Source organism: Lynx rufus, unplaced genomic scaffold (assembly GCF_022079265.1).
Source record: "Lynx rufus isolate CCGP_SWC_20201006 ecotype Redwood Valley unplaced genomic scaffold, mLynRuf1.p SCAF_4, whole genome shotgun sequence".
NCBI lineage: Eukaryota > Metazoa > Chordata > Mammalia > Carnivora > Felidae > Lynx > Lynx rufus.
Genome location: NW_025814856.1, coordinates 12,550,011 through 12,563,698, shown reverse-complemented (window position 1 = coordinate 12,563,698; position 13,688 = coordinate 12,550,011). Strand labels below are relative to the sequence as shown.

The window sequence follows — 13,688 nt, the reverse complement described above, 5'->3', positions numbered from 1 at the left end:
AGGAGGCAACCCTGGTGGGGGAGGCTTCGGACCTCCGACCACCTGCCTGCCTCCTCTGGGCTGGGCAGGGGCACGGGGTCCGCCCCTCGGTGCCGTCTCCGCCCCCTCCCTGACCTTCCTGGGAGACTCATGGTGACTTATTCCCCCCTCCCCCACCGCCCCGCCCCCATCGCGGCTGACAGATGATCGTAAGTAGAGGCCCTTCTGTCCGTCTGTCTGTCCGTCCGCTCTGTGTCTGGACTCGGCCCACCGCGTGGCTGCACCCACCCCACCCAGCGCCCCCTCCTCACCCACCGGCCCCCCACCCACTGTCCCACCTCCCGCCTAGATGTGCCTGTGTCTGTCTGGGGCGGGGCATGGGGAGGGGGCGGGGCCTGGAGGGAGGGAGGCCACGCCCGCCCACCCCGCCCCGTTATAAGCAGAGAGGACCTACCTTCCGCCTCCCAAACCCCAAACCCTGAGCCCAGGACCTTCACATCTGACCTCGTCCTTTAGTTGGAAATCACCCTTCCTCCCATATTCTCAGACTCCAGCAGGGTATCAGTCTCTCCCTGAAGCTAGAAGGAGGTTAAAAGTCGACGGAGTCGCTCTGACCTCCCCTTTGGGCTCTGAACTGGTACCAGCCTCCCAAAATACAGGCCCTCACCATCTGGGTCCCCACTCGGCTGTTCAGTGCAGACCCTCCTACCACCTCTGCCTTCCCAGTCCCACCCCACGACCACATGAATCCCGGGCACATGCCCAGGCACCCAGGTGGGAGGTAGCATCCGTGACTTTGTGTCAGGCCATCTTGGCGTCAAATCCCAGCCCAGCCACTCTCTCTGTGACCTTGGGAAGTCACTTCACCTCTCAACCTCCACTTCCTTGTCTGGAAAAAGGGGTTCACTGCAGTAACTCTGTTGAGGGTTGTTGTGAGAACCAAATGGGATGATGCATTAAAGTGCTCATCTCCGTGACTAGCTTAGGCTGTGTGGTCACTAAAATTAGAGCTAATATTATTGTTGGCGGAGGCAATATGTAGACACATAGGAGGGCAGAGATCTCCCTTTGTGGGCAAGACAGGTCGTCGTAAGATGTCACCTGTCCAAAGTTCGCACGTACTCGTCTCACTTCTTGGTGGCTGCAGTCTGGATCTTTGGCTGTAACCACTTGGTGGCAGCAAGGAGCTAAGGGGAGTCACTCTGTCCCCGCTAAAGAGAGGGGGGGAGCACAAACAGGGGAGAGGGGCAGAGGGAGAGAGAGAGAGACAGAATCCCACACAGGCTCCACACTCAGCACAGAGCCCGGTGTGGGGCTTGATCCTATGACCCCGGGATCATGACCTGAGCCAAAACCAAGAGTCAGACACTCAATTGACTAAGCCACCCAGGGGGCCAGGAATTCACATTTATTGATGATTCCTTGTATGCCAGACCTCATAGCTGATGTTACAGGCCACCTTCGTGACAACCCTTTGAGTGAGGTGGATATTATTGTTCCTATTTTGCAGATGAGGGAAGCTGAGGCTCAGAGAGGAGAAGTCACTTGCTCAAGGCCACGTAGTAAACATAGGCCAGAGTCAGGTTTCAAATTCAGGCCTGTCTGAATTTGGAGCCCATTTGTTCTCCTGTTGACCCAAGTAACAAGATCCTCATATATACAGTAAACGTAAATGGGTTATATTTTGGCAGTGACTTCTTTCTCTCTGGCTCTGTATTTCTGTTTTTCCTCTCTTTCTCTTCCCTGTCTCTCTGACTCTCTTACAGCCTTTAAGAGTTGATCATTGAGGCACACACACATGCAACCCAGCCATCAGCCCCCTGTGTGGTATTAGATGCCCCTTACCTCCTGTCCCCATGAGTACATATGTGATCACCCCGGGTTCCCACCCCACATGGCTTGCCAGGTTGATCACCCTGTGACATTGTCTCTGCAGGGCACCCTCTTGAGAAAACATGGCAAGGGATTAGAAAAGGTAATGAGGGCCTCATCTGTGCTGAGGTCCTGAGCTCTGGGGTCCGAGTATGTGTGTGTGTGTGTGTGTGTGTGTGTGTGTGTGTGTGTTCATTGGCATGGGCAGGAAGGTCAGCTGGGGATCACAGGTAAAAGGCAGGTGTCTTAACCAACTCCCACAAAACCAGAAGAGTCAGAGACGAGTTGATTCTTCAGGGACATGGCTTGGAGTCTGGGTGCACGTGTGGGCAAATGTGTACGCAGACGTATGCAAACAGCTCCCTCCCTCTCATAACAAGACCCGGAGAGCTTATCTCAGCGCTGGGTTCCGCTGAAATTCTGTGGCTTCAAGAAGCGCCCCAGACGCTGGACCGCGGCCCTCGACCGAGACATGCCTTGTTGTTCATGTAGATTTTGTTGTTGTTCTAACGGGTGTTTGTTGTAAGGAGACGGGAGCTGTGGCAGCACATGAACAGTTGCCCTTGCTGTGCAATTCACGCAGGAACTGTCATCCCTGTGAGCACACAGGAGGGGTCTCTGCTACATGAACATGGGTTGTAGGGCTTCCCTACTCACTCATGTAGCCCTTTTGGGGGGCACCATTTACATGCAAGTGCATCCGTGTGGGGGTGAGAGTGTGTGAGTTGATGTGTGTGATTGTGCACATGTGTGCAAGCGTTTGGGAGTGCACGTGTGTATTTTAGTGTGTGAGCTGTGTGTGTGTGTGTGTGTGTGTGTGTGTGTTGTATGCTGATCCAGGTGTGTGTGTATGAGGGGGCATAAACTCTCTGCACCTGCGTGGATGTGCTTGGGTGCGTTTCTCTACACTGAGGGAACTTGTGGTACCTAGAAGTACGTTTCTTTGAGAGCCAGGGTTCCCAGGGAAGAGTCCTGGGAGTTGGGGGAGGAGAGAAACCCAAGCCCTTTCTCTTCTCTCCTCCTCCCCAAGGCGCCTCATCCCTGGGCAGGCTGTCCCCAGGTGACGGGCTGGTTCTAGCCTCCTGGCTAGTCCGGGCGTCTAGCCCCCCAGCTCCCAGTGGGAGACGAGGGAAGGTGCCTAGCTGAGGAGGGGACCCAGCGTTAGACCCAGGAGCTGGGGGGGGGGGAGGGCAGCTTGTGGGCCGGGGAGTGGAACTGTGCTTTCAGGGGGCAGGGAAACCCCAGTGAGCACCCTCCCATCAGCCGCCCAAACTCTGACCTCCGCCTGATTCTCTCCACAGGGCAGGGTGAAATTGCCAAGCCACTCAGATGTAAGACCAGCCCGTCACTGTCTGTCTGGCTCCCACCCCCCCACCCCCTCCCCACCCCGTGCCTCCTTCCACCTCTGTGGTCTGTGCCGTCTCGGGGGGCGCACTGTGAACCCATCCGTGGTCTCTTCTTCCTTTGTCTGTCTGGTTTGCTCGCGAGGGGCGGCGGGCGGGGGGGAGGCAGGAGGGGAGGAGGGGGTGGCAGGGGGAACCAAGGACCAGACGGCTGGGCTCCTGAGTCACTGTACCTCATGACAGCCTCCGGTCATCACAGACAAGGAATGAAAAGAGTAGCGACAGCCAGGATGAAAATAACAACAGTAATAGTGGCCGGAGGGCCAGCTCCCATCGGCCAGCTGGTTGACCCTCCACACGATTCCAAAGATCACAGCTATGAATGGCCCTCCTCCCTGCCTCGCCCTGCTCAGGACCCCGGACCATCCCAGGGCCCAGTAAACGCGGGACTCATTACCTCATTGACACTTAGGCCTCCCCCATCCCCCAAGCTAGCGTAGGTGCCCCTGTTAACCAGGGAAGGAAACTGAGGCCCAGAAAAGGCCGGGGACATGCCGCAGGTCACCCAGCACAGCGATCGGAGGCGGCAGGACCGTTGCCCCCAGCACTGCTCATGACCTTGAGACCAAATGATAATAACAGCGAACACCGAACAAAGACAGATTGAGCCCCAGCTAAGCCGTGAAGTGGATACGATGTCCCCCAACTAGATGGGAAGGCTCAGAGAGGTTAAGTGACTTGCCCAGGACCACACAGCAGAGCTGGGATTTGAACCCAGGCCCACCCGGCTCATCGGGGCCATAACCAGGATGCCATCTTGCTGGTGTCTGTTTTGGGTGGGGTGGGGGATGGGTACCGAGGTGTGTGTGGGTGGGGAGGATTCTTCCCTTTACAAGGTCAGACTAACGGCCACCCAGATTATTGGGGAAATTCGCCCACACAGGGAATGGGCCCAGGGAGGGGGCGGGGAAGGCTGGGGGCGGGGGTCACTAGAGCCCATCCCCCAGTTTTCTCAAAACCCCCCGACTTCGGGCTGGGAAGCCCATCCCATACCGACAAACACCTTCTACGGCTCCCTACACCCACGGCCCCTCGCTGCCCATTCTGTCGTCTCTGTCCCACAAACCTGGGGTCCTGAGGGAGGCGAGAGGGTGGGTAGTGCGCCCACACTGGGATTTGCAAGGACAAAGTCACCACCTCCTCCTCAGCGCTTTCTGAGGGGGAAGCTCCAGGCCTCTGTCCCTGGGACACAACCATTGCCCTGCCCAGAGCCTCTGGACAAAAACTAAGATCGTGTCCCGGGCTGGGGTGTCAGTAAGGCTGTGGGGATTGGTCTGGAAGACCCCCACGCTCACCTTGGCTGTGACTCTTTGTTACCTGCAGGGAACCCAGATGATCTTCAATGCAGCCAAAGAACTGGGTCAGCTGTCTAAACTCAAGGTGAGGCCAGGGGTGGGGGCAGGAGATTGGGGTGGGGAAGCTTCCTGGGGGGAGAGGTCCCAGAATGGTGACATGCTCAAGGGACAGAAACCCTGCTCAGACTGACGGAAGCATAATTGATTTGCTCCACTGTGTTGGAAAGATGTGCAAAGTTCGGCTTCAGATACAGCTTGATCAAGGGTACACGTCGTTTATTCAACAAATATTGAGCCCCTGTTGGGTGCCACTCACATGCTAGGCACCAGGGACATCGTGATGAAAAGACAGACCCACTCTCCAACTCCTCAGAGTTTTACAGGGATGAGGCCCATAGACAGGCAGATCCCTAAGGTGGGTCTGCCCACCCGGGCCCTCTCTCCATCCATCCAGGACCACATGGTACGAGAAGAAGCCAAGAGCTTGACCCCGAAGCAGTGTGCAGTAGTTGAGCTGGCCCTGGACACCATCAAGGTGAGAGTTCCCACCCCTGTGTCATCCCAGGGGGAGCAGACGGAGCGTGTGACTTAGGCTTGAACCCACCTCAATGTATCCAATTTACAAACACCCCCTGATGACTCTTCTGTCAGCTCCGGGCTGGCTGATGGCGGGGCCCCGAGGAGCCCTAGGTTCGGGGGGGGACAGCCCCAGCTCTGTGGGGTCAGGGCCGGGTAGAAGGGAGGATGGGAATTGAGGGAGCCCAGGAACGGAGAAGCGAGGGCTTTCTGAAAGAAGGCATGTGGGAGGTGGGTCTTGAGGAATGCGTAGGAGTTCACAAGGCAAAGCAAACAAAGCATTCCAGGCAGAGGACCAGTCCGTGCAAGAACACTGTGGTCTCCATGACACAAAAAGCATGAAAATTACTCTAGAAGACATTTTTTGCTGCAACAGAGAATTATAGTGAAACAGGGTTCGCAACACAGTAAGGAGGGTGGTCAGGGAAAGCTCGTCGAGACCTTACCCAGAGGAAGACCACCATGGCAAAATGGGGGTGTTTGAAGTGGGGGGGGGGACTCCCCATCAGTGAGCACAGTAAATGCAAAGACCCCGAGGCAGGTACTTTCTGGGGAAGACATTTGGAGAGAAGCCTGGGAGGTTGCAGGGTTGGGGCCACAGAGGCTTGGGGAGAGGCGGGAGGCATGGGTATTACTTTGAGAGTGCCGGAAGCCCACCCGTGGATTTGGGACAGGGTTGGAGGTCGGGGAGTGGAGAGCACGACTTGGGTGTTTTGAGGGCCCCCAGGCCATCCGGGGCGCGTCACCACCGGAGGGCAGCGGAGTTGGGGAGGGCGGATTGGGGCTGCCCAACTGGTCTCACCTCTCCCCACCCCGTCCTCCGCAGCAATACTTCCACGCAGGTGGCGTGGGCCTCAAGAAGACCTTCCTGGAGAAGAGCCCAGACCTGCAGTCCCTGCGCTACGCCCTGTCCCTCTACACGCAGGCCACCGACCTGCTCATCAAGACCTTCGTGCAGACGCAATCGGCCCAGGGTAAGCGGCGGCCTAGCGCGCGGCGACCCAGCCCCTACCCAGCGAGGCTGCCACTGACTCGCCTCTGTGACGTCACGGCCCGGGGCAACTGACCAGCTCCCGGCGCTCGCGAGCTCCGTGAGGTCACCGGGCCAGTGAGGGAGCCACAACTCGTGGGGGCGGGACTTCTGACGTCACTGGGCCAGGAGGTGATTGGCATTTCCTGGGGAAAATCTATGACATCACGGGGCCAGGAGGGGATTGAAAGCTGTGGGGCGGGACCTCTTTGAAAGGCCAGGACCAGGGAGCGACTGAAAGCACCAAGGGACGCGGCTTTGAAGGGCAGGGTCCAGGGAGTGGTTGACATTTAGGGGCGGGGGGAGGCGGGGCATATGACGTCACGCGGCAAAGGAATGATTGGCTGTCCCGAGGATGGGCGGGGCCCCGACCTGGAGGAGTGGACGGAGAGGGGGTTTCCATTTCTCAAATTCTCGCTTTCTCTCTCTCTCTCTCTCTCTCTCTCTCTCTCTCTCTCTCTCTCTCTCCTCTTGTCTCTGTCTCCTGTCCCTCTCTGAGTTCCCACACAGCAGCTGGGGCTGAGGGGAGCAGGACTCCAGGGTCCTAGTTCCCCTCCCTGAGGACCCGCCCTTTTCAAAACCGGCCCTAAGACCAGGGAGAGATGTTTGGCCGCTGACCCAGGCTTAGCTCCGGCAGGGGGGTAGGAGGGAGAGTTGCCCGCAAGCCGGAAGCTGGGGTGAGGGGAGCGGCCCCCTTCCCCTCCAGTCAGCCCAGGGCCCGGGGCGCTCCCTGGGCGTCAGGCCTCTGTGCTCAGCTTCGTGCCCAGTCCAAGCTGCTGCTTTTAGTGTCCCTGGTGTCCCCCCCCCCCCCCGGAGCGGGAGGCTGTCTGTCCGTCCGTCTGCAGCTGACGTTTCTCTCTCTCTTGTTTCTCCTCCCTCTCACTCGCCGCCCCCTCTCCGCGCCTCCCCTGCTCCCCGCCACGTACACTCTCGCCCTCCATCCTCGCCTCTCGCTCGCTCGTCTCTCCCCCCACCCCTCCCTTCCCTCCTTTCTCCACCTTCCCCCGTGATTAGTCCATGGTGGAAAAGGGACTAGGTTTACCCTTAGTGAAGACATTTATCCTGAGAAGGGTACGTGCCTCCGCCGCCCGCCGCCCGCCCGGTGCCCGGTGCCTGCGCCCCTCCCGGCCCCGGCTAGTAAAAGGCCCGTCCTTCCGCCTCCCCGGCCCGCCGGGCCCCGTCCAGGCCGGACCGGCTGTGGGGGCCTAGGTGGATGAGGGGGAAGGACGGCTTGCTGGTTCCACGTGGGGAAGGAGAAGCGATTCGAGTCGGAATCCGCTTCTTCCTAGGTGCATCTCTTAAGCCAGATCCCGGTCCCCCGGACAGCGCCTGCACGGTTAAGAGTGGGCTCAGATCCCAGCGAGCTATGATCCCAGCTCCGCCATTTGGGCGGGCCGGACGCCTGCAGGGAGCATCTCGCCTCCCTGAGCCTCAGCTTTCTCATCTGTGAAATGGGAACCGTCAGGGGCCCTAATTCGTAAGATTGTTTTTAGGATTAGATGAATTAAATGTAGAGAAGTTCCTGACCTGTCATACATGCAGTAGCTCCCAGCGAGTGTATTGTTGTTACTTTTATTATAATTAATTAATTAATTAATTAATATTATGACTGATGTCATTCTTCCAAGCATAGCTTGGAAGTTTTCAGTTTTCAGGCTCTGACTCTGGGCCAGCGCTTGTGCCAAGAAGCATTTCTCAGGGATTTTTGAAAAGATTTCTCCCAATTGCCCCCCAGGATGGTCCATCATTCCACAGATGAGGAAGCTGAGTCTCAAAGGAGATTAAGCCACTTGCCCAAGGAACCTTCCCCTACGGGAAGATAGTCGGGGAGGGATGGGATTGGGGTACGCACAGGGAAGCCCCAGAAAGACCCTTCCCCTTGGAGCCAGCAAACTACGGGATGGGGGCGCCCAGCACTGCCCTCCTCCCCCTTCTTACTAGCTTTGGCCATGGTCTGACCCCTCACCCCACCCACCATTGCCCAACTACCCCCCCTGGCACCCTCAGTCTGGCCCGGATTGAGCTTGCTGTGAAGCATCAGCCTTGGGGGGTGGGGGAGGTGAGGCTGAGCATGTGACTGGTGGGGGGAGGGGGGACCGAAGCCTGAAATGACAAGGAAGGTGGCCTGGGGTGGGCAGCAAAGATAGGGGGTGCACGCCCCAGCAGTGGGGTGATGGGGGTCTCCAGGCCTCTCTGCCCCCTGAGCCTCAGTCACTTCCTACCCAATGCCAGGTAACCCGGATTAACCTTGGGCACCCACCCCTGACTCTCCCTTTCCTCCCCCATGCATGGGGCGCTCAAGGTGTGGGGAGCTTCCTGAGGGGCAGGGGAGGGGCCTGGTGGGGGTGCTGGCGGTCACAGGTTTCAGGCCCCACAGGATGCCCTTTCCAGAGCCACAGAGAGAGGGACGGGACAGAGAGTGTTAAGCTGCTCCTTCAACGACCCCCATCGGAACCAATCAGTCAGGGCATTCCTGGTAGCTAGAAATAGAGGCAGACTAGGGAATTTGTGGGCCTGGAACCGAAAGATTAAGGGTTACGCTGACACCAATAATAGCTGAATCCAGAGCCTCTAACAATGTCTTTGGTCACTGGTCTCTGTTGAGACATCTGTGAGGTAGGCTTTCCCCCCATTGGGCAGAGACAGCCTTGCTAGCTTAGCACCGAAGAGTCTTTCCTCAGAGTTGCAGCCAAAGTCCCAGAGTTAACTCTGATTGGCCCAGCGCGGGTCACATGACCATTCCTGAGCCAATCACTGCAACTGTGGGCAGGGAATGCTCTGGGCAGCCATGGTTCATTTAGCCATACCAAGATCTGAGGTGGGTGTGGGGGTATTTCTCAATGGAAACGTGAGATTCTCTATTGGAAAGAGGAATGGCATTGAGGGAGGGAGAGAAAAGATATCCTGCAAGCTGTCGCCTCAGAAGAAGTGAGGACTCTGGGTCGGGTCAGGTTATCACAGTGTTTTGGAGAAGCAGCGAGGAAGCCCACGTGGCTGGAGCAGCGTTGGGAGCGACCTTGCAGATCACAAAAAGGACTTTGATGATTTCAGAGTGAGATGGAAGGCCATGGAAAGCTTTTGAGCAGGGGAGGGAAGTGATCTAACTTAATAGGATTTCTCTGGCCGGTGTACTGAGAAAAGAGGATTCAGAAGGGGGCTACTGCAAGAGTCCAGGCATGTGAGGGTGGGGGATGGGACAGGATGGAGGCTAAGGAGGTGGGACAGATTCTCTGGTGTATTCAGCTAGTGTATAGGATGGGAACCCGAAGAGTCTGGCACTGTGACAACCCAAAGGAGAAAATGAAACCCAGGCAGCTAGGGGGTCAGGTGTTGCCAGGATGAGTTTCGACCAGGCGGCAATCACTGGCCTGAGAAAAATGGGGGGCAGGTGCGTTAAACTCAGAGAAGTTAAGAGATCCGCCTGAGACCCTACAGCAAGGCAGTGAAGGGGCAGAACCCAGCGTTCTTGGCCTCCTAAGACCACGTGCCATCCATCCCAGCCCCACCCTCAGTGCCAACCCTGTCAGGGCTGATGGCCCAGTGCCGCCAGCACATGGTGGGTGGGAGGTGGTCCAGGTCCCTTAAGTGGGTGGGAGGAATGGAGCTCACGCCAAGCATCCTCCCCTACCCCGCCCAGGCTCGGGTGTGGAAGACCCTGTGGGTGAAGTTTCAGTCCACGTCGAGCTCTTCACTCATCCGGGAACCGGGGAGCACAAGGTCACTGTGAAAGGTGAGTAGTCTGAGTTGGGAGGGAGAGTGCCCTCTCCAGGATTCGCTAGTCCTATGACAGAAACCACCCTCAGATGAGCTTAATCAAGAAAAATAGTTGTTATTAAAAAAAAAAAAGATTTCATAAAACTAAACAATTCCAGAAATAAAGCTCTTTCAGGCATGGCTGGATCCAAGGGTACAAACAGTGTGATGGGACTGAATTCCACCTTCTCCATCCCTCCTCTGCTCTGCCTTCTTTTTGTTGGCTTTTATTTACTTATTTATTTTTAGATTAAAACAGACTCGGTTGTTTTAACCAAGGCCTAAAATACCACTGGTTTAAACAAGATAGAACGAGGGGTGCCTGGGTGGCTCAGTCAGTTAAGCGTCTGACTTGGGCTCAGGTCACGATCTCACGGTCCGTGAGTTCGAGCCCCACGTCAGGCTCTGTGCTGACGGCTCGGAGCCTGGAGCCTGCTTCGGATTCTGTGCCTCTCTCTCTCTCTCTCTCTGCCTCTCCCCTGCTTGCGCACACTCTCTCTCTCAAAAATCAATAAACATTACAAAAAATTTTAAACAAAATAGAATGTGATTTTTCTCTAACTCCAAGGACAATCAGCCCGGAGCTGACGTGGAGGTTTTCCAGTGTTGGGGATCCCTATCATCTCTTATTCCACTTTCATGTCTGATGTTTTCCTCCTCCATAAGGTACCAAAGGACTCAGTACCCACCAGCATCCCAGCCTGCAGCTAGGAGAAGGAGAACATGTAGCGCATTCTCCTGGCCCTTTAAGCCCCAACCTGAAAGTCGTACACATCACTTCCTCTCACGTTTCGCCGGCTGGAACTTCGTCATACGGCCGCACTTAGCTGTAGGAAGATTGCGGGGAATGGGGCTTTTCAGACAGGCGTTGGAAACCACAGCTGCGTAGAGAGGACCCTGACAGTCTTACCCTCTACTTCCCCCCGACAGTGGTGGCGGCCAATGACCTCAAGTGGCAGACTTCTGGCATTTTCCGGCCATTCATCGAGGTCAACATCATCGGGCCCCAGCTCAGCGACAAGAAACGCAAGTTTGCAACCAAATCCAAGAACAACAGCTGGGCCCCCAAGTACAACGAGAGCTTCCAGTTGTGAGTCTGAGGATGGTTGGGGGATCACGGGGAGGGGCCGTCTGCTGCGTGAATTTCAGGGCCCGCTAGGCCAGAGGGAAGTCTGGTGGGCCAGTGGTATCTGGGTGCAGGAATGAGAGGGGTCATATCCTAGGTGAGGGCCCTGGGAAGGGAGGCGCCTTAGTGCAGGAGTGGCGTTGGCGAGGGGATGGGGGTAACCACTTTGGGAGACAGGCAGTTCCCAGGGGAGGCAGTGAATGTGATATAACATGTTGATGAAGGCTTGTGAAGAGGAAGGGAAGTTTGAGCAGAGGGGGCATGTGGGGCAGGGTCATTTCTGGGGTTGGAGACTCAGGTCTGGTTAAGGGCCATGAGCGATCATGATGAGGCAAGGAACGTGTGGGTGAGGGTCTCAGGGCCATGGGGCAGGTGTCCTGGAGTCAGCAGTGAGCCTTGTCAGGGCTGCCGGGGCAGGTCAGGAGGAGTCTGCATTGGGGGACAGGAGTGGACCGTGGTCCAGGGCATGGGGATGCCCGTCAAGTGGGTGGGGGTGGGGTCGCATCCAGAAGGGGCTTCCTGGTGAGCAAGAATGAGCTTAGTCAGAAGCATCCAGGGTCCAGAGGGGCAGATGACCTGGGGAGCATAAATATGTCTGATCAGGGTATTACTTGGGATGGGCAGACATTTAGATCAGGTGTAAACCTCACTGGGGCAGGATAGTGGGGGGAGAGGGCTGTTCCTGGGGGACAGAAATGCAGAGGGGTAAGGGAGCATCAGAGCAGGGGAGAGGTGGGGACCCCTGAAGGACAAGAAGAGGGCTCTTGGTCAGAGGGTTTTGGAGTGGTAGGTCACCTGATGCAATGCTTGGGAGCAGGCCCATGATCTAGTTGGGGGACAAATGTCTCCTGGGGTGGCTGGTAGTCCTTGAGGGCCAGGAATGCAGCCTGGGAGGGTGTTTCTAGGGAGCGGTGTGGGCATAGCCCATTAGGGCAGGTCCCCTGGGGGCAGAAGCCCAGCATCACTGGGGACGCAGCCTGCTGGTAGGGGGAGACGTGCTGGAGTGTGGGGCGGGTCACTCACGGTGACGCTTGAGAGCAGTTCGCGTGGACAGATCTCCTTAGTGGTAAGAGGGGTGGGCTAGGAAGTATGGGGGTGGGGCACGCCAAGGAGATAACCGGAGTTCAGGTGGCAGCCTGGTAAAGGGGCCTCCGGGCGTGGCATCTGGGGCAGGGTGGCGAGCAGCAGCTCAGCGGGCCAAAGGTGTGGGCGCTTTGGACGGGGTGGAAACATGGCCTCGCCAGGGTGTCTTGGGAAAAGTGTCACCTGGGGTGGGGACGGGGTTTGGCCCTCGGCTGAAAGTAGGATGGTGGCGGTATTGTGGGTTGGAGGTGGGGTGGGGGTTAGAAGGGAGGAAGGAGTGACGGGGCAGAGACACTACTTGGGGGCGGGGCAGGGCGGGGCGGGGGCGGGGCCCAGCCCTCGGGGGCGTGGCCCGGCGCGGAGGCGGGGTCAGCAGGAGGGGGTGGTGGCCCGGCGGGCGGGGCTGTCCTCACGCCCCGCCCCCTCGCAGCACGCTGAGCGCGGACGCGGGCCCGGAGTGCTACGAGCTGCAGGTGTGCGTCAAGGACTACTGCTTCGCGCGCGAGGACCGCACGGTGGGGCTGGCCGTGCTGCAGCTGCGGGAGCTGGCCCAGCGCGGGAGCGCCGCCTGCTGGCTGCCACTGGGTCGCCGCATCCACATGGACGACACGGGCCTCACAGTGCTGCGCATCCTGTCACAGCGCAGCAACGACGAGGTGGCCAAGGAGTTCGTCAAGCTCAAGTCGGACACGCGCTCCGCCGAGGAGGGCGGCGCGGCGCCTGCGCCCTAGCGCGGGGCACGCGGGCGGGCAGCACTGCGCCTGCGCGCGGGGCGGGGCGACGTCTGTGCGCTGGGACCTCCCAGAGGCCGAGTCTCCGGGCTCTGTGCGGAGGGCTGAGTGCGCCTGCGCCCTTGACTTAGCTCCCACCTCTAGGGACTGGTGAACGGACGACGCCCCGCCCCCTCGAGCAGCCACGCCCTAGGGCGCGATGAAGGAAGAAGCCACGTCCCCTACTAGAAGCCAAGTCCCCAGCGCCTAGGGGGCCTTTCGAGCTGGGATGGGAGGGAGTCCTGCCCCCCTGTGGAGGAGGCCAGGTCCTGGGGCTCTGGTACGGGGAGACCCTGCCTCCTGTCCCCTGGAAAAGCCATAAGATGGGTCCCCAAATCCTGGGGCCCAAGACCAATTGCCAAGTATGGAACTCTCAGCTCCCTGGAGGGGCGGGCCCTGGGCAAGGGGCAGGGCTTCCTAGAGCGCCCCCTGGGGTGGTCTAGGGGTTGGAGGCACTAGAAAGCTGGTTGGAGGGCCCAGGTTGGACCAGAGTGTCTTTTCATGTTTGTGCAAAAAATAAACAGGGAGGGAGGGGAGGATGGGATTTCAAAAGCACATGCGCCCTCGGGCGCCCAAACCCTGGGGGCCAAGTGGATGGCTCTGAAGCACCCGCACTGCCCCCACTTCCCCATGGGGGTTTGCCTCTCCTTTTCCCCCAACATACCCATCCTCATAGCATAGAGTTTAACCCACCCGTTTAACAGATGGCAGAACTGCGGCCCAGAGAGCCGCTCGAGACTTTGCCGAAGGTCCCAGTGCCACACCTTCTCCCCACTCCCTTTGGCCTGTGTGCCCCATCTA

The 13,688-nt window shown here is 58.2% G+C and overlaps 1 protein-coding gene across 1 annotated transcript in view; it reads left to right on the top strand.

The window, feature by feature from the left end:
• Positions 1–12,848, top strand: part of UNC13A (unc-13 homolog A) — a 52,005-nt gene extending 39,157 nt beyond the window's left edge. Inside the window, exons 36-45 of the mRNA XM_047094605.1 lie at positions 183–188; positions 1,916–1,954; positions 3,153–3,182; positions 4,578–4,634; positions 5,004–5,084; positions 5,952–6,099; positions 7,170–7,226; positions 9,793–9,885; positions 10,839–10,998; positions 12,548–12,848. Coding sequence (XP_046950561.1) covers positions 183–188; positions 1,916–1,954; positions 3,153–3,182; positions 4,578–4,634; positions 5,004–5,084; positions 5,952–6,099; positions 7,170–7,226; positions 9,793–9,885; positions 10,839–10,998; positions 12,548–12,848 — 972 coding nt within the window. The remainder of the gene's footprint in view (positions 1–182; positions 189–1,915; positions 1,955–3,152; positions 3,183–4,577; positions 4,635–5,003; positions 5,085–5,951; positions 6,100–7,169; positions 7,227–9,792; positions 9,886–10,838; positions 10,999–12,547) is intronic.
• Positions 12,849–13,688: the final 840 nt, after the last annotated feature.